Source organism: Juglans microcarpa x Juglans regia, chromosome 6D (genome assembly GCF_004785595.1).
Source record: "Juglans microcarpa x Juglans regia isolate MS1-56 chromosome 6D, Jm3101_v1.0, whole genome shotgun sequence".
Classification (NCBI taxonomy): domain Eukaryota; kingdom Viridiplantae; phylum Streptophyta; class Magnoliopsida; order Fagales; family Juglandaceae; genus Juglans; species Juglans microcarpa x Juglans regia.
Window position 1 is genome coordinate 36,053,718 of NC_054604.1, and position 23,742 is coordinate 36,077,459.

Sequence of the window (23,742 nt, forward strand, 5' to 3'; positions counted from 1 at the left end):
CCTCATGTTACGGCTATGATTCATGGTCACTTATAGGATGATCTGAGACAATGCCCTCAAATGATATATCCTCACCATCAGGTCGTTCAGTCCGAAAGGGATCTGAATGAGTTTTGCTATAATCTCCACTTTCAAGACGGTCTTGTAATTTCTCTCGCGGATTTAACTCCATACATTAAAAAGGTGAGCTCTGCTCAGCTTTCATTTTTTCAAATGCTAAGCACCAGAGATTTGGAGAAGTTGCTCCAATTCCCTCACAAAATCAATGGCTCCTCCAATAATAGAAGCTTGATCTCCCTACAAATTATTGTCACAAGTACTCATGCATAAGATAATGAAGAAACGTAAAATGTAGTTTTTGTTTGATTATATTTTATACAATTCGATACCCTTTGTACGTATGAGCCAGGCATTAGGGACCTCAACACGCGAAGATGTTCATTCATTTGCTTCTTTCTGTTTCTTTCATTAGCGATGTGAGTCATCTGCTGGCTCTCCACTTCCTCACTCATCTTGATTGTTCTTTGTCTTTTTCTCTTGTTCTTTGCTTCAGGTGTAAGGTTCTTTTGTTGATCTTCACCCAGAATCAGAGCCGCGCGCACCGAGGTATTTCCGAGAAGAAACGTAAATTCTGAGAACTTTCATTGGTTTTATCAGATGTGATCAGATATATTTTGTCTGTTGTAGAATTGCATATGTGGCTTGTTTTGATTGGGGGCTGTTAAATGCCCGGTAACAGTCCAACTGTTCCAAAGAGCGACCTTTTTATATTAATACACGTCATACATCATATTTATTTTTAAAATTTTAAATTATTAATTAAATTATTCTTTTTATTATTTATACATCACATATTGTGATAAAAAAAATAAAAAATTATATATATAATATAATATAAAAATAATAAGTAAAATTTTTCAATTAAATTCTCATTTCCCGTGTAATAATTGCGAGGTTTATGATATATAACTCTCCTTTTAAAGAAAACTAATCACATGAATGAATATTTAGGTGCAGTTTAGATGGTGAGATGGGATTAATTAGTTTATGATAAAAGTTGAAAATTGAATAAAATATTATTAGAATATTATTTTTTAATTTTATTATTATTTTAAAATTTGAAAAAATTAAATTATTTATTATATTTTATATAAAATTTAAAAAAATTATAATGATGAAATGAGATGAATTATAATATTTCACTATTCAAACAGACCTTTAACAGTTCTGTTGAGCGTAGACGATAATAAATTGACTAAATAAGATAAACGACGTTGTTTTGTGATAATATTTGCTCCATCTCTCGTGTGGTATTTAAGGATCGAATCTCTGGAATTCTTTCCTACATCACAGAGGCTTTTGCCAAGGCAACAAGATCCATCATGATAAATACTTGCCTTTGATTGTGTATTTGTAAGATAATTAATAAAGAGACTTGCTATGTACAAATCATGTATAAAGATGACATAGCTTTTTTTAATTGAAAAGAAAAAAAAATTTGAGAGAAGAATAAGGTCTTCTGTCTCATAAAAATTATTTTTATCTATATTATTTTATTAAACGGATGTCTTATATATCAGTATTAGTGCACAAACTCCCTTGCAAAAAGTCTTTTACATCAATAAATTTTCTTAAAATATGGATGGTGTTGCGCCTTTATTCAATCAGAAGATGATATGCCATTTAAAATATTTATATAAATACTACATTTTAATGATACGTCATCTTATAATAAGTTAGAATTGCCTCGTATCGGTATTTCGAAATTACATAATAATTATTCTAATTTATATTAATATTTGTATATGATCGTATTTAGCATTTAGCATATAATTGAGACCGGCATCAACTTCTAAATTGAAAAACTAATAGTTCCATGATCAATTCCAAGTTGTACACCCTGAACGACTTTGACTCTCATGTCTTTTAGTTGAATTTTCCTTAAGGCTCGTAATAGGCATCCAATACAATGTTTCTTTAATAAATACAATGTCTCAACTCCTCTCATCTCATCTTACTTCATTTAATCATTATAATTTTCTCAAATTTTCACACAAAATAAAATAAACAATTCAACTTCTTCAAATAATAAAAAAAATTAAAAATATATATTCTAACAATATTTTATTCAACTTTTAATTTTAATCTTATCTCATTTACGAAAACAAATAAGACCGTTACCTCTCGTCACTGCCTATCAAGTCATAAATATGAATCATCCAAAATGATACTCTATCTATAGTTATTTTTCCTCTTAGATTATATTTAAAGTAAATATCTGATTGAGATTTTTTTGTAATTTTATCTCAATTCTAGACAGTAAATTTTTGAATGGTACTAAATAGACAACATATAATATATAACTCATTTTGTAACTCACACGTGGTTTATTTTATATTTAAGATGACATTAAATATAATGCTTGACATGTATTTTGAGAGAGCCCTAGATGAAAATTAAGACCAATACTAAGGTGAGAAGAAGCATCTAAAATCCGCAGTTAATTAAATCTGGTGACGGTAACGACGACTGGGCTAAAGTAATAACTAACCAAAGGGCGCCTTATTAGAATGCATGATTTGATTTTGAAAAGTGTTTTGTTTAAGCCCTTGTGAATTTGCAAGCAATGCAACTACATTATCCTTCCAAAGTGTAGAATTACAAGTGTTCAACTGAATTTTATTGTTGTTCTTGCAAGTAGCTTGAAAATTAAGTCCACCCAATTTTTCGGCAGGTTTGGGGCTTTAAATGAGATACAAAATTTTCATCTGATCTCATTTTATTTCATCCAATCTTATTCTCAAATATAATTCAAATACAAAATTCTCAAACTAATAATTACAATTTTTTTAAACTAATCATTACAAATTTTTCAAATTTTCAAATAAAAAAAAAATTCCAACTTTTTCAAAGCAAACCATTTATCCCTAAAAAGACTCTTCATACTTTATAGAATAAAACCAGCAACAAATGTGTCACTTTGCTAATTAGCCTCAAAATGTGCCTAGCTGCCAAGTTGTTTCATCTACAATAAGTAGTAGCAACCCACCTATTCACTGTCAAGATAGCAAAAAAAAAAAAAAAAAACATTATTATTGGAATATAAGAGGGATTGGTCGTTTGCCCTTTATTCCTTACCTGATTTGGTTCGATAAAGTTAATGTCAAGGATAAATATTCAAACATCAAGAAAAGGAGAAACAGCTTTATTCCTGGTTGTTACATGCATCAAATCAAATTTCAATATTTTAATAAGTTCTACATCCGCCTTTGTAATAATCCAATAGAAGAGTTTGGAGCCCATCTCACTTCAAATAATGCTCTGTCTGTCAACCACATTCAATTTAATACTTTGCTATCTAACCTTGTTAATGGGAATTGACCACTACCATTTTCGGCCTATTTGCAGGGGTCTGCTCGACAGTTGGGCTACACTTAGCAATATGTCCATATCCTATTTTCACTTGTATTGATGTGTCCAATTTGGCTATTTGCCTCTCTTTATAACGAAAATAGATAGTGAAAAGACACTCCCTTGTCCCATGACCCCATCCATTCAAAGGCCGAGCCTTACCCATCTAAGTCCGGTAACTCAAATGTTTGGATGCGTCTACTTTACTTTTAATTGGGAACACAATCATGGGCAAGCCCCACTGTCCAAAATGCCTGCAGATTTCCCGTGGATGTCAATGAATTCAAACAATCTATCAAGCATATACCAAACCTGCTTTTTTGGAGGGGAAAAACATTAGTCCTGCAGATGCCAACACCATATCACATGCATTGATAAAAGCCTCTTTATTTGGCAGTAATCAATAAATTAATTTTATTGCTACTAAAAGACATGAAAAGTATGCATTGAAAGAGGGAGAAAGTGCAAATTCGCAACATGCACAGAACATTTAAAAGATTCCTTTCACACATGATATCCCCCTTTCTTTTTTCTTCTTGCCAAATGGTTTGAGCATATCAGCTAATTGGGACATGGTCAGGGTCAGGGAAGGGCCTTTTCTGTTTCCAAATAATACAACTAATCGGGACAAAAGGAGTTTGGACACTAACATGCATCGTGTAAAAACTCGTGGAAATTTAAAAAAATTATAATGATGATATAAGAATTTTGTATCTCATCTCATTTGCCAAACATATCCTAAGATACATTTCCATTTTGCCACAATAGAAATTGAAAGCATGCATGGGCTGCCACATGGCCTCTTTGTATCCATAATTCGCCTACCATAACTTATACTAATCAACGAGGTAGAAATCTCTAGAAAAGAAAAATATTCCTAATAGCTTTACAACCATCTAAATATTCTCATGGAATTGGTGCACTGCTTTTTCAAAAGGCTTTGCTCGCACTATAAGGGAACAAACCACCCAACACTCTCTCCGTGTCAAATTCTCAAACTTTACTCTTCTAATCTTTAATGGCTAGTCGTAAACAGCTCGAAGTTCATACAGGCGATCAAACTCCACACAAATGGTGTATCTTAGGAGAAGAGGTCTTTAAGAAATTCATCTTCCATGGCAACCCGACAGGGCACAAGTTTTTCAATGAAGGGTCACTTTTCAGTCCACTCTTGTTCAGGAAGTTCTTTGATCCTTCAGATGCATTCCCTCTTTGGGAGTTTGAGTCAGATAACTTGTTATCTAATCTCCGGAGTTCTGGCCGAAGCACTGTCAATTGGTTTCAGACAGATCATGAATATATACTAAAAGCAGAACTTCCAGGTAAGAGACCTAAAGTTTTCTGTTCAATTTTCATCTGATTTTGCTATTTAAAGTACAAACTTAATGTTCATTAACCAAGGGAACAGCAACTAGGAAGTTGTCAGACTGCAAGATATAGACCCAAGGAGTAGAGGCATTATTCTTTAACTCGAAAGTAAATCTTCTAGTACAGGGTGACCCTAATATCGAAAACATGCATAGAATCTTGGTTCCAAGCTTAAAGAATGAGAAAATAATATGTTAAGTACCTAGTGGATGATCATGAGTTGGGGATAAGGCCAAAACTCCATATGTATGTTTAATCTAATTAAGAAAAACTGCATGCTTTGACAAGGACGGTGTAATAAAGTGCAGTGACATTAGTTATGTGTTAAAACAGGAGTTGGGAATAATGTTCAAGTGTTCGTTGATAAAGGGAAGATTGTTGAAATTAGTGGGCAGTGGAGGCAGCAAGGAGATCAGTCCAAGGCAAAGGACTGGAGAAGTGAGAATTGGTGGCAATATGGGTACGTTCGGAGGCTTGAGCTACCAGAAGATGCGGATTGGAGGAAAATAGAGGCATACGTGAATAATGACATACTCCTGGAAATTAGAATTCCCATGAACCTTTTGGATGGTGATCCTCAAGGAAATGTAGCTGCTAAAGATTCTGAAGTTGGTGTGTAAATTAAAGCAAACTGCTTTAACAACTTTTCATGCAATCTAGATAACATGATCTAACTTCTTCCTATATATATACACAGATCATATATACCAAACCTCTTAATATTTCTCAAATCAAGACAGGGAATTAGAATTTAAAATGCATGGAAGATGAGGAGAGCAAACACTAATAAGATGGATGGAGAGACATCATATTTTGTATGAAGTAACTCAACTCCTAGTTGTAAGTAGACGCACATCTCATTTTGAGACATGAAAATTGTTAATTTACATGGGAGGACTTTGGGCCATGCTAGCTAGCTAATTGGCTCCTCGAAGCAAATTACGTCACAATTCATTGATCTTTATTATTTTGGAGGTAAGTAATTCATTTATCTTCTCTAGATATAGCTGGCTGCTGAACTAGTGTTCAAAGCCCAAATCCATTTCATAATGTTTTTCCATTGCTTCAGTAATTACAAATACTCGAGGAACGTACAACTATATAGGAAATTACTGTCAGCTGAAGGGGCTTGTTCCAAAATTTGAAGCTTTCCCATCCAAAACAGACTGGATGCAACATTTAATTCCAAAGCTGCAAAATATAGGCTGCCCAAAATTTATAATTTAGTGACAGATGATCAGAGAAGTCATTTCTTCTACGTATGTCTCGTTTCAATAGATAAAAGGAAGCAATAGTATCAATAAAATTTAAGAAAAGTTTACATAAATGTAACACAACCAATGGAACAACGAAGAATAGAAATGAAAGAGATGGCTCACTTCGAAGAATAGGCCAAGGAAAAAGTAGGTTTTTTTCTTTCTTTTTCTTTCCAAATGTCATTACATGAGATAGTTCCTTATTACCATATACTACTGTTTTGCCTTTACTAGGCCCTGGGCATAGCCTATTAACACAATAAAGTAAAAAATGAAACAAGACACAAAATACCCAGGTCTGGCTACTATAAGCCCAGCCCCATACAAGACCCACTCAACTTAATAAAAGAGACTTACGGCCACAAGATGGCTCACGACCCTTCTTAGACTAAAGACATGGAAAGTAAACTGAAGTAAATGGTTGAACTAGTTGACTCAAGTGAAGTCTTTCAAGCTTTTGGCTTTCCTCCCCGATCCCATTTCCCCTTCGTGCCACTGTGCAAACCCTAGATCGTCTTCCTTCACAGCCCACACCCAAGCTTGTTACACTGCCCCTCCCTTTAAAACACATTGTCCACAAGGTGGGGAAAGGTACTCTTCAGCCATGAATATGGCTCCCATGTTGCTTTTTCTTCGGAATGCCCTCGCCACTTCACCAATAATTCTACTCGAGCTTCGTTACTAGCCTTTACCATTCGACAATTCCATACAATTTTGGGCTTAAGGTGAAGGATTCCATGGTCGTCGACGGGAGGCAGCATTGGCATCATGGTAACATTGTCTCTCACCCTCTTCTTTAACTACGAAGTGTGGAATGTAGGATGGATCCGAGATCCTTCTGGTAGATCTATACGATAAGCCACTTATCCTATTTTTTGTAAAACTTGGAAGGGTCCGAAAAACCTAGGGGATAGTTTAAGGCTTCTGCAATGCACCACTGATCTTTGTTTGTAAGGTTGTAATTTTAGGAAGACCCAATCACCAATTTCCAATGATTGCTCCTTTCTATTTAGATCTGCATATCTCTTCATCTGATTTTGTGCCTTCTGTAGGTTTTCTTTCAATAGCTTGGATATTTGATCACGGGTTTTCAAATTGCTCTCCACTGCTTCCAACCTTGCAGTGTCTGGTATGTAATTCGAAATCCTTTGAGGTTGGTATCCATAGAGTGTTTCAAATGGTGTGAACCCAGTAGATAGATGTGTAGTTGTGTTGTACCACCATTCTACTAGTGGTAACCATAGGACCCAGTCACTTGGATGATCCCTACTAAAACACCTTAAGTAGTTTTCAAGAGTTTTATTCACAGCCTTTGATTGGCCATCCATTTGAGGGTGATAGGCCGTGGTTAGGGACATTTGTACCCCCTATAAAGCGAATAACTCCTGCCAAAAGCCACTTGTAAATGTATTGTCCATGTCTAAGACAATAGATAGAGGTAGCCCATGCAATTTGAAAATCTGTTTGATGAAGAGTTCTGCTATGTCTTTGGCAATATATGGGTGTTTAAAGGCAACAAAGTGGCAAAACTTGGTAAGTCTATCCACCACCACCTAAATACTATTAAACCCCCTTGACTTGGGTAAGCCCTCTATGAAGTCCACTATGATGTGAGTCCATGGTTGCGAGGGTATGGGAAAAGGTTGTAACAACCCATTTGGCTTAGTGTTGTTTATCTTAACTCTTTGGCACATGTCACAACTTCGTATAAACCCCCTCAAGTCCTTTAAGCCAGGCCAGTAGAAGTCCTTCTTAGCTTGCTGTAGTGACTTATCATACCCTAAGTGTCCTCCCCACTGGCTGTTGTGGATGAGCTCTAAGACCCTGGTCTTGAATTCTCCATCATTAAGGATATACAATCTACCCTTATACAGCAACAGTTCATTCTTCATGGTATAATTTGAACTTAGTGCTCATTTCCTGAACATCTTGATCACCCCTTGTAATTTCTCATCCTTAGTGTAGGTAGCTTTCAAATCATCCACACATTCTATAGATGGAAATGAAATCATCATTAGGCCCCCTCTTCCTTCTTTGATAGAGCATCCGCCATCCTATTCCCAGACCCCTTTTTATATTTACGACAAAGTCATATCCAAGCAACTTATAGACTCATTTTTGCTTCATAAGAGTCTCAATCTTTTGGGTCCAATAAATGTTTTAAACTTTGCTGGTCAGTTTTGACCACAAAGGTTTGCTCCTAAAAGGTATGGTCTCCATTTAATAATGGCTGAAACCAGTGCATACAATTCCATCTCGTAGGTGGATTAAGTCAGTGACTTCCCCTTCAAGGCTTAGATGTAGAATGTTATGAGTTTGCCCTATTGCATTAATATAGCCCCAACAACATGTCCTGATGCATCACACTCAATGGTCAAAGGCATTGAGAAGTTTGGGAGAGCCAACACTAGGCGTGAGTTACTGCCTCTTTCAATTGGTGAAAAGCCACCATAGCCTCCTCACTCTACACAAAACTATATTTTTTTTAACATTCTAGACATGGGTGTTGTTATCCTTCCACAACCTCTAATAAACCTACGGTAGTACCCCCGTTAAGCCCAAAATCCCCATAAGATTTTTAAGGAACTCGGGAGTGGCCATTCCTTCATTGCCCGACGCAATTCAGGATCTGTCCGGACTCCTCCAGCTGAGATTAGGTGCCCCAAATAGGCTATTTCATTGCATACAAAACAACATTTGGACTGTTTTGCATATAACATGTGCTGCCTTAAAGTCTGTAGGGCCTTTTGCAAATGAATTTCATGCTTCCCAACTGTTTTACTGTAAATCAAAATGTCATCAAAGAAAACTAAAATGAACTTCAGGGTGAAATACCTCATTCATTAGGCTTTAGAATGTAGAGGGAGCATTAGTTAACCCAAACGGCATCACTAGGAACTCATAGTGTCTCTCATGAGTCCTAAATGCTGTTTGGGTATATCTTCCGGTTTTACTAGAATTTGGTGGTAACTGGATCTCAAATCCAGCTTAGAGAATATAATGGCCCCATACAACTTATCCATCAATTCTTCCACCACGGATATGGGAAACTTGCCTTTAATGGTGACATTATTCAGCCCTTATAATCCACACATAGCCTCCAAGTCCCATCCACCTTTCTAACCAATAACATGGGTGATGAGTACGGGCTTTGACTCGGCTGTATGACTCTCGATGATAGAAGTTCCTGCACAATCCTCTCTTTCTCATCATTTTGGTAGTGAGGGTAACGATAAGGCCTCATGGATATGGGTCTAGTGTTTAGAATTAGGTTAATTACGTGGTCATTGTTCCTTTGTAGGGGCAGCCTTTGGGGTTCAACAAAGACATTCGTGTATTGTTGTAAAAGGGGTTGTAAGAGTAAAGGTACATCAATCCCAGTCTTGTGCTCACAGTTTGGTTCCCCTTGCAACATTTGTAGGATGATTCCTTTTTTTTTTTTTTTTTTCAGGCCATGAAATTTGTTTACTGAACCCTCTTTAATTAACTGAGTAGCAACAAGACCTCTGATTTCTACAGTTTTTTGTCCATAAGAAAACCTCATTGAGAGTTCTTCAAAGTTCCACAAAATGGACTCTCAATCCCTTAGCAATTGTACTCTTAGTACCATACCCACCTGATAGAACTAGGACCCTCAAAGTCATAGTGAATACTGTCCCTTGAATTTTCAACTTGACCCCACAACAACTCCCTTCACTAGGAATCACTTCTCCATTAGCTACCCTTACATTCACTTGGTTAGCTTGGTTAAGGGGTAGTTGAGCTTTACTACTAACAGCTGGATCCAAAAAATTGTGAGTTGAACCTGAATATATAAAAATGGTTACTCAAAGTGCTCCAAGTTTTCCTTTAACTTAACCCTCATGGTTTTGGGGTTGAGAGACCCCGTTAAGGCATGTAGTGAAATTTTAGAGTTTTGTTATGGTAGTATTGCTTCAGTAACTATTGCTTCTTCTTTTTTCTCTCTTAACTCTTCTCCTTGCTCCTTCTACCCACCATTATCCAGCGTCACCTCTTTAAGGAGATATAGCTTTGGGCTTTGACATCTATGCCCAGGAACCCATTTAGTATCACAATAATAATACATAGGCTTTTGTCCCTCCTCTCCTTCATTTGGATTTGGCTAATTTTCTGGATGGATAGAGATGGTTTTGGGTTGTGGTTTTTTGGTTTGTCAAACAGGTTTATGTTTGGATTTTTTAGTATTCCTATGTTTGGAGAGTAGGATAAATTGTTTCTATAACTTTTTTTGGATCAGTTGAAGTTTTCTTCCTGTATTTTTGCTAAGCTATAGGCAGATGTGAGGTTGTTTGGGTTAAGCATTCTAACAGGCAGCCTGATCTCATCTCGTAACCCACTCAAAAAATAACTTAGTTTGTAATTATCTGACAATCACCTTAATCCGTTAGACAATGTTTCAAGCCTTGCTTTATACTCCTCCACAGTGCTAGCTTGTCTCAATCTAGTAAGAACCTCCATGGGGTCACCGTATGCATTGAGACCGAACTTCACCAATAAGGTTTTAATAAAAGAGTCTCAATCATGGATCTGTCCACGTTCTTCTAGATCTTGGAACCAAATGAAGGCTTGTCCCTTCATGTCGAGAGAAGCTAGCCTCAATCTGTGCCGAGGTAATGTATTGTGAAAATTGAAAAACTGATGGACTTTGTATACCCAACTTGCGGGGTCCTTACCATGAAAAACTGGAAAGTCTAATCTCACGGTTTTAGCATGTACCTCACCCATTCCGTGTTGTTGCTACTATTGGTGCGGATAGACAACGACATCACAGTTCTACACATCTTTTGAGTACTCACCATTACTACCATCTGAGTTCTTTTTCTGCAGCTCCATTGTTAAAGCTGCAAGTTGTAGGACTATTGTCTCATTTTGTCTTTTCAATGCTAACATCTCAATTTCTAGGGTTTGATACTGTGATTCCAGCTTTTGTTGCTACGAGTCAGTAGACTTTTTTAGGGCATTGAGCCCATCCTGCAGTTGATTTAATCTTGTACCCTCTGTCATTTTTTTTTATAAAGATAACACAGAGACCGGTGTCTCTCTGATACCACTTTTGTAACACAACCAATGGAACATGGAAGAATAGAAATGAAAGAGATGGCTCACTTCGAGGGGAACGCCTCCAGAGAAAAAATAGGTCAAAAAAAAAGTAGGATTTTTTTATATTAGATTTTAGATGCCATTACAGGTAGTTCCTTGTTACAATATACTACTATTTTGCCTTTACTAGGCCCTGGGCCGAGCCCATTAACACAATAAAGTAAATAACAAAAAACGACATAAAATACCCAGGTCTAGCTACTACAAACCCAACCCCATAAAAGACCCACTCAACTTAATAAAAGAGACTTACGACTCACAAGATGGCCTGCGACCCTTCTTAGACTAAAGACATGGAAAGTAAACTGAAGTAAACGGTTGAACTAGTTGACTCAAGTGAAGTCCTTCCACGCTTGGGAAGCTTTTAACTTTCCTCCCCGATCCCATTTCCCCTTGTGCCACTATGCAAACCCTAGATTGTCTTCCTTCACAACCCACGCCCAAGCTTGTTACAGCAAACGAGGACGCTATAACGCCATGGATTAGGGGGGTTTTCTTCCTCTCTAATTTCCTCTTGCTTCTTTCCTTCCCATCCATCAGATCCTGATTGACTCTTTGAAGACCATCGGGCTTGTTTACTAGTTTTGGTTGTAATGGATAATGATCCCGAACAAGAGATGGGTCAGGCAGAATCCTTCGAGCTCATCGAGACCCAACTCTCAGGAGAAATTTGAGTGGAATTTGGCCCATTTCTCGAGGGTTCTGGATGGACATTGAAAGTGGTCACTAGAATAGCATTCCAAGCCCAAAATATAATTTTCTTTTTGACTTTTCTTCCGCCCGCTTCTTTCTCACAGGGTAAAAAGACTCCATGCTAGTTGATTTGAAAAATATATTTACAAACTTCCTTATTGAAACATTCAAGTGATATATCATTTAATTGTAAGCATGGTCTTCCTCTATATAACAGAGTATGTCAATCTCCTTCAAAAAAAAAAGAAATTGTCAAAGAAAATATTATTACTATTTTTTGAAGTATGGGTGCAGGCCATGCCTGTTGCTCTTATGATCTCCTAAATTAAAAAAGAAATGAGACGCAAGGACAGGACTAGAGTACAACACAGTGGTCAATCGCTGGCTCTAAAAAGCATCAAGATTCCACACCTGAAAACGTGCCATGTGCATATATAGTCTTGGGTTCTAAGATCCCATTATGTATATTAAAGATTCGCTTACAAATTCTGTTCTCTTCCTTTAATTTTATTCATTGAGTTGAAAGTCACAACAATAGAAAGAGACTTCCAAACTACTTCAATGACACTCCTGCCTCCTAAATGTTATTATTTATGTGGTTTTACATACAATTTTTGACAAAAATCATCAGATCTAAGCTTGACTAATATCCATTTTACATTGCCAACATATAAGTTACAAGATTATCCTAATAAGCCAACTTGCTTAATTAGAAGATTTCAATTGATTAAGCCTCTTCAGTTTTACGACGGCAATCAATTCTTTACTCGACTTGCAAATTTTTTACTCATCTACGACACAATCCAACTTAATACAATCCGAAACCCGAAAAAAAAAAAAAGAAAAAAGAAAAAAAAGAAGAAGGATTACCAGCGTTAATCTTTTAGACACGACTTGTATTGTCTCTTTTGCAAATATAAAAGTAATAGCAAACACGATGATTTATCAATCCTCTTAACAAAAAGAACGATGTTACATATACTTATATTTTTATTTATAATTTTATTTTCAAAATTTATTTTGTTAGATTTTTTTTAAAATTCAAATTCATATAAAAAAATGACATTTGTTTTTTAAAAAAAGAAAAAACAAATTAATGTTTAGTAGTTGCAGGCTGACATTATTTTTTAGTGACTTGTTGACTATGCCCATCCGATGACATCTTTTAAATTGCCAAAAGATAACGCATTGTGTGTGTGTGTATATATATATATATATATATATATATATATATATATATATATATATATAAAAGATGATTGGATAAACCAAGTTATTTAATTAGAGAAGTTTTTATTTGATTGGACCAGCCGATTATCTCTATAAATTATAGCATAACTTGCAATTGCATACTCCAAATGTAAATACTTTAGTGGTTGCAGGCTGACATATTTTTGGTGATTAGTTGACTCAGTCTCAACATCCATATATCTAAATTCAGATCAAATCTATTATAAGTTGTTAGGTTTTACCATTTTTTTTTTTTTTTAGTATTTTATATGCGTCCGCAGATGTCAAGGAAAAGGGTATGTTGGGCTTTTACATATATATATATATGAATTTTTTTTTCTTATTAGTCATTGTTTACTGTTCCACACCTTACACCTTATAAAAAATACTCACACACTTTATGAAAAATATCCATACATCTTATAAAAAAACTATAAATGTGGAGTGAGAGTGTAAATAATAGCTGATGCATGACATTTCTATATATATATATATATATATATATATATATATATAAAAGACGCAAACTTTCATCGTCGTTACGATAAGTCATAAATAAGCGCGCACTTACGTTGCTTGTGGAGGCAGCAAGTCGATCAGTTGGAGCAGTACTAGAGCCAAATGCCATGCATTTTAATTAATTTCTATCACTTACAATTTATACAATTTTATTGAATGCGACCAAGTTGCAGTAAAAGTCCATACGTACGTACGTAGACCCTTTGAATATTGTCATATATATATATTACACATGCAATCGTAATGTGCAGATCAGTGAAATAGAGTCACAGCTTGCATGCACCAACATTGATTAATTGCCAGCTCTGATCTCCTTTCAGCTCATGTTTCTGATTAGCTATCAGGAAAGGCAAGCTATGAACATCAAGATTGACAGAAAGGATTACGGTCTTTATTCTCTTTGGTAAAGAAGGATCAGTACTTGTTGCTTTAGCTGGAGACTCATATAGCATAATATACATATATATATATATATATATCCATGAAATTATATTTTTAGTGCAAGTATTAGCTCAACAAGTTTGGCATAAGCTCTTTTGAGAGAGAGAGAGAGAGAGAGAGTCAATTTGAGCATGGGTAAAGAAGAAGTTTCCAAAAAGGATAAGTGAAAAAGACATTAGATTGCAGCTGAGCACCAAGAACTGAATAGAAATACCAACAACTAGTACCCTCCGAGATGGATGTTTTTAAACTTTCTAACAAGTCTGTTACCTCACCAAGAGAATGGCATGAAGGGTGTCAGTGCGAACGTAAAGGTGAAAATTCTTGACTCCCATCCAACGCAAGAGAAAATTATTGTTTGATTCTAAGCAGGTGGGGAACTTTAGAGAACCTTTTTATGAATCTATTACACAAAATTTGTCTAATATATATGGTATGGCCAAAGTGGTAGGATACTCCATGAATGGCTTGGCTCTTTCTAGACACACTTAACTTGCTCGTAAGAACCCATTTAGATATAGAGGTGAGATGAAACACTTCATCTCACTTTATCTAATCTAATTTTAACTAATAATCTCATTACTATTCATAAATCATTTCATCTTATCTCATCATTATAGAAATTATCTCACTTCATCTCATCATTACAACTTTTTTAAATTTTCAAATAAAATATAATAAATAATTCAACTTTTTCAAATCTCAAAATAATAATAATAATATTAAAAAATAATATTCTAACAATATTTTATTCAACTCATCTAAAACTATTTTATCTCATCTCAATATCCAAACAAATATTTCTGACAAAGGTTTTGGACAAAGTTAGCCATGCATTTAGGTAAAAGGGACTTAATTATCTCTTACGATAAAGAAGCTAATGCCACGAGAAGGCAAATCATGTCCGGATGAAAACAACTGAACAGTATGAAATAATAAATATGAATTAGATAAGGGCGATTTGGGAATTACATTATTCTAACGAATCTGTCTGCCTCACATGCTACCGCCTGATCCCATTTCAAAATATTCAAATCCCAATGTCATTGAAAGGAAATCAAACCATCAACACCAAGCACCTAATCTAAACCTGAGAAAGATTCAAGCTTTTTCATTATTTAATAGTTTCTTACGTATTGATTTTGGTATTAGAATATTATTAACCATTAGTTTAGTTCCTTTCTTGATCACCCATTTTCCTGCTCGTTCAAGCAACGGCTCTGATACACTGTTAGCTTTCATTGCAATCCATGGTCCCACTCTGAACCTCGCTCTGTTTTATGCTTAAAAATGGCCAACAAGAACCAAAACGAGCCTCCATTTCCCAACAACAACCTCACAACCACAAAGCCTCCTTCAAATGTAAGTTTTGATTTACTCTTTCATATCTTATAGTCATAATTCCAAAACCTGGTTCAAGCTTCTCGAATTTTTCATTAATGGGTTGCTTTTGTTTCTCTCTTTTGGGTTAGACTTTCATTCTTAGATTTTCTATTTGGTGGAATTTCTTGTGGGTTTTTCAGAAGAGTTGCGTTGGTGATGAGAAAATGGTTGGGACGACAAACTATGGAGGAGCAGGCAAGCGTTTTCGGTCGTCAATGGAGGGAAAGATCTCGGCCCGAACAGTGCTCCGGCTAGCAATGCAGGTTCAGAGTGTGGAGGGATTGAGTTGACCAGAGAGGAAGTTGAAGCACTGTTGAATGAGAAACCAAAAAGGAAGGATAGATTCAATCTTAAGGTTAGGGGGGATTTTAGAATTGAGGTTGTCGTGTTAAAAAAATGTTTCCTCTCTCTCTCTCTCTCTCTCTCTCTCTATATATATATATCTTTATCCCCCCTTTAACTGCTGTTCTTTTATTGGATTTTGAACCTTGTTGCATCAAATTTATTTCTTTTTGAATTGTTGGATTTCTAGGAAAGATGTGATAACATGGTGGAGTACATTAAGAGGCTCAAATTATGCATCAAATGGTTCCAAGAGCTTGAAGGACACTACATATTTGAGCAAGAGAAGCTGCTGAACGCGTTGGAGTCAGCCAAGCAAAAATGTGATGAAATGGGTATACGATTGTTTTCTTTTGTTTCATTGAGTTCTATTTTAATTTTCTTAATGACGTAAATAGATGGATTTGTTTGATTTTAGAGGTACTGACGAAAAACAAGGAAGAAGAACTGAATTCAATTATCTTGGAGCTTAGAAAGAGTTACGCTTCTTTACAAGATAAATTTATGAAGGAAGAATTGGATAAGCTGGTAAGTACAGCCGAAATGCCATAGTCATGAAGTTCTTGTTTGAATGAGTGTTGTTTATAAGCTATAAAATGTTTTGAATTCCAAAATCAGGCTGCAATGGACTCTCTTACAAAAGAGAAAGAGGCTAGACTTAATTTTGAGAGGACACAAGCTTCTCTTTCGGAAGAGCTTGCCAGAGCTCAACGAGAGCTTTTAAGTGCTAATCAGAAGGTAAAACAGAAAATGTTTTTCTGACCTTGTCCTTCCCCTTTTAGTTATGTTTATTGAAGTACTGTTATAAATGTTTGCGTTTGGGTTTGCTGAATTATGCAGATATCATCGCTTAATGATATGTACAGGCGCTTACAGGATTACAACACAAGCTTACAGCAGTACAATGGTAAACTGCACACGGACCTTTCTACAGTTGAGGATGAGCTTAAGCGTGTAGAGAAAGACAAGGCTACTATAGTTGAAAACCTCAGCATGTTAAGGGGTCAACTTACTTTGTCCAGAGTGAGATTCTTTTTCCTGCGGACAATTATCCATTGCATAAGGCATATATCTTCTTTTCGTTTGATGAACAATGACTTATCTTATGTAAGAGTACATGGCTGGTAAGTCATGAGATTGCCAAAGAACTTGGTGTGACAATTGTTTAACCAAGGAAATGGAGCATTCTTTTGTGAAAGAACCAACTTAACACTACTGATAGATTGCGTGTGTTGAAATTTTTTAGAAACCTCATAGAAAATTAGGCTCCTATCCTAAGTATCCCTTTATCAGACTAGTGCAAGATTGGGAAGTGGAATTGGTCTCTACGCTTCTCAACCTACTTTATTCCACTTAGGTTTAGAAAACATTGGGATTATAAAACGGGACGAATCATTAAAGAAGAAAAAAGTATGAAGTCAAATCTTTTTATCAAATGTTACACCCTGCAGCTAGACCTTCCTTTCCTTGGAAAATTATAAATTTATATGACAGAATAAGTCTCCCGTAAGAGTGTCATTCTGTGTATGGACGATAACATTATGGAAGATCTTAACTACATATGAACGACAACATTAGGAGGCATAAATGGTGATGGGCTAGTGTTATATGTGCAAGAAGAGGAGAGAAACTCTTGATCATTTGTTGTCTCATTGTAAGGTGGCTAGGGCCTTGTGGGTCTCAATATTCTGGCTTCTTGAGATTGAGTAGGTGATGCCTCAAAGGACGGTGGGGTTATTGGATGCTCAGAGAGGTAAATGGAATGCAACTTCCCCGTAGAGGCATGGAGGATGAGTCATTTGTACTTAATGCGGAGTATTTGGAAGGAATGTGACACTCACAACTTAGAAGATTGCAAAGGATGCTATTAGAGTTAAAAAACTCTATGCGCATTTGCGAAAGAATGCTCACAACAATTTTCACTTTTCTTCTTTTGTAGTTATTTTTTACTTGATTTCTCCTTCTTTGCTTTAGTTAGGTGTTTTCCTTTGTATACTCCGTGTGTACTTAGGTTGCACCCTATCTATTTTTAGTGAAATTTGGTATCTTTACTTTTATGTATATAAAAAAGGTCACAATAGTTCAAGCTGCTAGGATGTAGACCCACAATGCTCATCAAGATCACAAATATACTGACAATATTAGTGGTTTTATGAAAGCTTGTTTTAGGAAAAATTTTGAAAATATTTGGAAGTTATCTGTGTTATGTTCTGATTGAGGTTGTTGTAAATATAATAAATATGTGGAGGAACTTTTTACTTATCGAAAAAAATATATATGTGGAGGAACTTTTGCATAGAAAATATGGTAGATTGTTTTTGATATGTAAAGGTTTACTTTGGAATGTGTAGGAAAAGTAAATGAGCAAGTCACCTTAATAATTTTAGGTTGAAGAGTGAAATTTCTCATTCCTTTTTACTTCTATTGTTATTTTTATGGTTGCTTTTATAATTTTATTATGAAAAGGAATTTGATGTTTATAGGCTTCTCAAGATGAGGCTATAAAGCAAAAGGATGCTTTGGTGGATGAGGTTGCTTTTCTTAGGGTGGAGCTACACCAAGTGAGAGATGATCGTGATTGCTTGCTGTCACAAGTGCAGATTTTAACAACTGATGCCACGAAATATAAAGAGTCTACAGAAAAATATAGTGCCGAGTTGGACATCCTGACAACAAACGTGAATCAATTAGAGGTTGATCTTCCTGTTTCAGTAACATCATTCGTTTTATTGTTTTATTAATATCTTAGGGCTTTACTCTTAAAAAGAAAAGGTTGTGAGACGTAGGGTTCCTTTTACAGATGACGTGTTCATCACAAAATAACCAAATAGTGGTACTGAAGAACCAGCTATCTACTGCAGAGGAGAAATTGCAGGTAATGATATAAAGTCAAGCAAACATATGTTGTCATGGGAATTTTATTGTGTTAGAAATATGTGCCATATGGTTATTGGAATTAAGGCATGACCATTTGATCTTGTTGGTAGATTTATAACTATGACCAAATTTTCTCTCTTTCTAGGTTTCTGATTCATCTGCAGTTGAGACAAGAACTGAATTTGAAGGGCAAAAGAAACTCATAAATGAATTACAAAATCGCCTGGCAGATGCAGAATTCAAACTTGTGGAAGGAGAGATGCTACGTAAAAAATTACATAATACTATATTGGTAATGTTCTTTTGCGACAATCTTTATATTAGCAGGAATATCTATGTCTTACTAAACTACTTGTGTTTAGGAACTAAAAGGGAACATTCGAGTATTCTGCAGAGTGCGGCCTATTTTGCCTGATGATGGTATTACCACAGAAGGAAAGGTTCTCTCTTATCCCACATCAGTAGAAGCTCTTGGACGGGGAATTGATGTGGTGCAAAACGGTACATTCTTTGGAGGAGAAATATTGGACTATTTGTTTTTTCTCCGCATAATATTGATTACTTGAAATATTCAAATCAGGTCTTGAAAATTAAGAACTCATGTAAGTATATATTGTAATCAGGGCAAAAGCATTCCTTCACATTTGACAAAGTTTTTATGCCTGATACAAGACAAGATGATATTTTTGTTGAAATCTCCCAGCTCGTACAAAGTGCTCTCGATGGTTATAAGGTGATTTATGAAGCTCCATCTAGTTTAATGTTGAAGTCAAAATTTGTGTACTTATATAAAGAATAGCATCTTAAATTGAATCAGTCGTAATAATTTAAACTTTAAGTTGGATAATCAACTGTGGAAAAGCATTGTGGTTCTCAATAATGTGTTGTTTGTGTCTGATTAGAATTTTGGGAGATAACAAGCAACAAGGTCACTAAAAATACTTCAACATCCCACCAATTCTATTACACTTACAGAACTTTACTCATAAAATTCAAAAGCGAGTCTTAAAATTGGAACTTTATTAGTCAGTGATTAGTAGTTAGAATTTTTTTAAACATGCATCTCTTTGAATTCCAGTCTACTTTGCTAGTATAATGTACACTAGATATAATTTTCACCATATTTGCCTTAAGAAATAGTTGGTGCTTTTGTGTTTCAGGTTTGCATTTTTGCCTATGGTCAAACAGGTTCTGGCAAAACTTATACTATGATGGGTAGGCCAGGACATCTTGAGCAAAAAGGTCTGATACCCCGTTCACTAGAACAAATATTTCAAACTAGGCAATCTCTTCAACCTCAAGGTTGGAAATATGAAATGCAGGTGAGTAAGAATAGTTTTTCACTTGCAGAATAACTGAATGTATTCTTATGCGTTATTATTGAAAATTTGACTTTCAGAAATACATGTAGGTATCAATGTTGGAAATATATAATGAGACGATTCGTGATTTGTTATCAACAAATCGATCGTCTTCAACAGAAAATGCTGTTTCTGCAAAGCAATATGCAATTAAACATGATGCAAATGGAAACACGCATGTCTCTGATCTTACAATTGTGGATGTCCGAAGTGCGAAAGAGGTTTCATTCCTTCTAGATCATGCTGCACAGAGCAGGTAACCATTCATAACATGCATTCTAAGCTTGATTTTCAATTGTGAAATTTGTTTCTGCTTCAGAAATTATATTTTGTTTTATAGTTTTATAAGGGATGGCTATTCAATCTAATTGTAAGGTTCTGAGTTTTGTTCCATTTTGTATATTTGTATGGATCCATAATATGTTTAGCATTTGAATTCCCTTAGTGGTATAAACATTTGTTAGATGTGATCCAATTTCATATAGTAAATGTTGTTTAAACGATACATGAAAACTACAATGCAATATTTTGATATTGTGTTCTTCTTTCACTAATTTTTGTCCCAAAGTTCCCTATACTTCAATTAAAGGGTTTGTTGTCATAAATATTTTACTTGTATCCTTTTAGGTCGGTAGGCAAGACCCAGATGAATGAGCAATCATCGAGAAGTCATTTTGTTTTCACCCTCAGAATATTCGGTGTTAATGAGGTACAGACATTTACCTGCTTCGTGTAACCTCCACTAGTATGTATTGCTCACGAAAAGAAGAGAAGAAGAAGAAGCAAAATCCACTAGTATATCTCATATGTCTCTCTTCTGTTTCTCAGATATTGTCTTTATTGAAACTTATTTTTATTAACTTCCACTCAATGTACTAGAGCACTGAACAACAAGTACAAGGAGTCTTGAATCTTATTGATCTTGCTGGGAGTGAGCGTCTTTCTAAGAGTGGATCAACAGGAGACCGATTGAAAGAAACTCAAGTATTAATGCAAACTATTCTGATTGTTGTTTCTTTTAGATTTTGATCATGTAGTTTCAATGAATCAATTGTTTCTTTTATGCATCTGGAACAGGCAATCAATAAAAGTTTATCATCCCTAAGTGATGTTATATTTGCATTGGCAAAGAAGGAGGACCACATACCCTTTAGGAACTCGAAGCTTACATATCTTCTTCAGGTAATTTATTTAAAGAATAATGAAGTCAATCTAGTTTCAATTATTGAGGTACTCTTCAATACCTTAGTTTCACTATGGATGACTTGGAGTGTCTCTCTTCATATGATAGAAGAAATTCAAGGATTATCCTTGAAAATGTGAGGAAGAAAAACAAAAAAATGCTTTTGCAGTTTAGTGTTGTCTTTTTTATGAACAACATTTTGTGCTTTATTGACTTCACTTCTTTCTAGTCATGGCAACATATGTGTGAATTATCATCACAATTGGTCACTAAATGGAGAATCGCTAGTTGGATTTTGTAAGTCAAGTCCAGGTGGTTGGGATGAAAGTTGGGATCTAATTAGTTGCCCAATTTAGCCATTCCATGGACCAGAAGTATACTTGTATTAGAATGATATCATTGCTATGCTACTTTTATGTGTTCAGGACAAAGAGCAATCTGATGAATTTGACTTTTTATTGTTTCTCTTTCAAGAGACTCTTTGTTGGAAAGATTGGCAACGAATATGTTACCATTTTGAAAGAGGAATCTCAACCTTTGTTTTAAGGCAAAGAAACAGACTATGTTGCTAAAATACTGTTTTCTTGGTATTGGTTGGATATGATCAACGTAGATTTTCTAATCCTGTTTAATCACTGCTGAACCCAGCCTTGTTTAGGTGGGGACTCAAAGACATTGATGTTTGTAAACATCTCTCCGGATCCCTCCTCAGCGGGTGAGTCACTTTGCTCACTTCGTTTTGCAGCCCGGGTAAATGCTTGTGAGATTGGGACTCCTCGACGTCAAACCAACATGCGGCCTTCAGATTCACGCTTAAGCTATGGCTGATTTTTTTTTTTTTTATAGATTAATGATTCTTTTTCTATTCTAGGCACCTAAGTTTTCTGTATCAATGATAAAAGTATCAAAGAGATGCATAATCCTGATGTAGGGTTTATTTGTATAGATAAGAAAATATTGAGTTTGTATTAATTTAAGAGTATAAATTTATGATTTCTAATTATGCTGAGACTGGTTTTTGCTGATATTCCCTCCTTTCATTGGCCAAGCAATAGCCCGATCGAGCGATCTAGACCCAGAAGCTCAATTACTCCCTTCAGTACAGCTATAGGATTTCCTCCTCGACTGACTACCTGTACTAGATGCCAGATCTATTCCCTGAGACGCAATGCACTCGTTTCTTTTTTGTTTTAAAGTGAAACTGACCATGAAACCAAAATGTCCCTACAGGACATCTGATAAAATTGGAACCATACAAGGAAGATTACTATGGCCGCTGAGCAAGGATAGATTCCTATGGCCCCTGTGCAAGGATCAGAAGAACAAATCGAGAAATGGACCATGAAACCGAAACCAGAGCTTTGAAACATGCTGTATTCATTCAGAAAACAAAAAAGGGCCATTTATTTATGGGAAGTTAACTGATTAAATATCCTTGTTAAAAATTAAGGGGACAGCATCCTGCAATCCAATGTGTTTTAGCACTGCAAAAATTGAGTACACTGATCATGTGTAAATCAGGCCAACTGATTAACAGATTATGCCATTCGCTCCATGACCTCTTGGAGTATAACGGTTGTGTCCCGATAATATGATTCTGTCTGAGGCAGATTCTTCTTCTTGGCAGCATCTTCAAGCTGTCAACACATGATTTTACAGTTCTTTAAACAGCTCTGGTTTGAAGAATAGATATGGGAAGTTTTGAACTTTTATGTGAACCGATTTACCTTTTCGAAGCTGTCGAACAATCTGTTAGCTAGATCCAACAGAGGTTGCTTTTCATTCACTGGTGCAGCTGAGATCACTTTATCGAAATCGTAGTACATGAACGTGGACTTGAGTCGTAGATACCTCCTGACATAGTTTAAAGTATCTTGTCCGACCAAATCCGCCATTGCTAAGAGATCAAATGCATATTTTCTCAGCCGATAGGCACTACCTTTGATTCCAATATTAGCCATATAGATTCCTTTCTTCAGAAATGAACGAGTACCCGTTTTCTCATTTGCAATCTCTATTAGCAAAAGAAACAGTTAGGAAACAAGAAAAGGAGCCCTTTCTACCGAAGCAAGAAGACCGAGCAAACTGCAGAGTTTTATGAACTGAAAGCTTACGTACCGTTGTAGACAGGCGGCACAGGTAAAGGACCGTCGATCCAGAAGCCATTGTCGTCGGCTAGAGATATCATCCCATTGGCTGAATTTCCGATAAGAGCTATGGACGCAAGGCTTATTGCTAATCTTCTTGTAGTTTGTAATGGGTGTGTTCCAAGATCCTCGCTTTTCTTGCCGAGAAATCCAATTATTTTCACTCTGTTTGAGGTCCATTTGACGTTGGGAAACTTTGGAAGGACTAGGAGAGTTTTGGAGATTCCATTTATGTCTACCATGCGAGCCATTTTGGAGGAACTAAAGTGATACAATGAGACTTCTTTTTTCCGTTAAATCCGTTTGGCAAAGTACCGGCCACTACTGACCACCGGTGAAGGATATCCTTATTGAGGACACTGTGGTCAATTTGCCAAAAGAGATTTATTTTTTGTTTTTCCAGCAAAAGT

General features: G+C 35.7%; 3 protein-coding genes and 1 long non-coding RNA gene across 4 annotated transcripts; 3 read left to right on the forward strand and 1 right to left on the reverse strand.

The window, feature by feature from the left end:
* Nucleotides 1–4,266: 4,266 nt before the first annotated feature.
* On the forward strand, nucleotides 4,267–5,453 carry LOC121236064 (21.7 kDa class VI heat shock protein-like). The gene is made up of 2 exons (XM_041132558.1): nucleotides 4,267–4,733; nucleotides 5,113–5,453. Exons 1-2 carry the CDS (start codon nucleotides 4,430–4,432, stop codon nucleotides 5,397–5,399), a joined length of 591 nt encoding a protein of 196 aa, XP_040988492.1. The 5' UTR covers nucleotides 4,267–4,429; the 3' UTR covers nucleotides 5,400–5,453.
* A 1,009-nt stretch (nucleotides 5,454–6,462) lies between these two features.
* LOC121236065 lies at nucleotides 6,463–7,532 on the forward strand. Its single transcript, XR_005934648.1, has 2 exons — nucleotides 6,463–7,168; nucleotides 7,205–7,532. It is a non-coding gene; the product is annotated as an uncharacterized LOC121236065 (long non-coding RNA).
* Nucleotides 7,533–15,586: 8,054 nt separating this feature from the next.
* Nucleotides 15,587–22,192, forward strand: LOC121235831 (kinesin-like protein KIN-14N). The gene is given in 17 exon segments (XM_041132252.1): nucleotides 15,587–15,608; nucleotides 15,611–15,777; nucleotides 15,955–16,099; nucleotides 16,183–16,292; nucleotides 16,383–16,502; nucleotides 16,605–16,787; nucleotides 18,248–18,457; nucleotides 18,565–18,639; nucleotides 18,787–18,933; nucleotides 19,004–19,142; nucleotides 19,265–19,374; nucleotides 19,802–19,963; nucleotides 20,053–20,258; nucleotides 20,630–20,711; nucleotides 20,882–20,986; nucleotides 21,080–21,184; nucleotides 21,834–22,192. Coding segments are annotated over 17 exon segments (2,268 nt in total). The 3' UTR covers nucleotides 22,014–22,192.
* Nucleotides 22,193–22,692: 500 nt separating this feature from the next.
* On the reverse strand, nucleotides 22,693–23,638 carry LOC121235832 (photosynthetic NDH subunit of lumenal location 3, chloroplastic). Its single transcript, XM_041132253.1, has 3 exons — nucleotides 23,304–23,638; nucleotides 22,913–23,199; nucleotides 22,693–22,822 (listed from the first exon to the last, which is right to left on the reverse strand). The coding sequence occupies exons 1-3, from the start codon at nucleotides 23,581–23,583 to the stop codon at nucleotides 22,724–22,726; spliced, it is 666 nt and encodes a 221-aa protein (XP_040988187.1). The 5' UTR covers nucleotides 23,584–23,638; the 3' UTR covers nucleotides 22,693–22,723.
* Between the last annotated feature and the right edge of the window lie 104 nt (nucleotides 23,639–23,742).

What these genes read in the sequence shown, in the direction of transcription:
- LOC121236064 (XM_041132558.1), top strand. Translation starts at nt 4,430, where the DNA reads ATGGCTAGTCGTAAACAGCTCGAAGTTCATACAGGCGATCAAACTCCA. An exon ending in ACTAAAAGCAGAACTTCCAG is followed by an intron (nt 4,734 to 5,112) that starts GTAAGAGACCTA and finishes GTGTTAAAACAG; the next exon opens with GAGTTGGGAATAATGTTCAA.
- LOC121235832 (XM_041132253.1), bottom strand. Translation starts at nt 23,583, where the DNA reads ATGGCTCGCATGGTAGACATAAATGGAATCTCCAAAACTCTCCTAGTC. An exon ending in TGTGCCGCCTGTCTACAACG is followed by an intron (nt 23,200 to 23,303) that starts GTACGTAAGCTT and finishes TTTTGCTAATAG; the next exon opens with AGATTGCAAATGAGAAAACG. An exon ending in TGTTCGACAGCTTCGAAAAG is followed by an intron (nt 22,823 to 22,912) that starts GTAAATCGGTTC and finishes ATGTGTTGACAG; the next exon opens with CTTGAAGATGCTGCCAAGAA.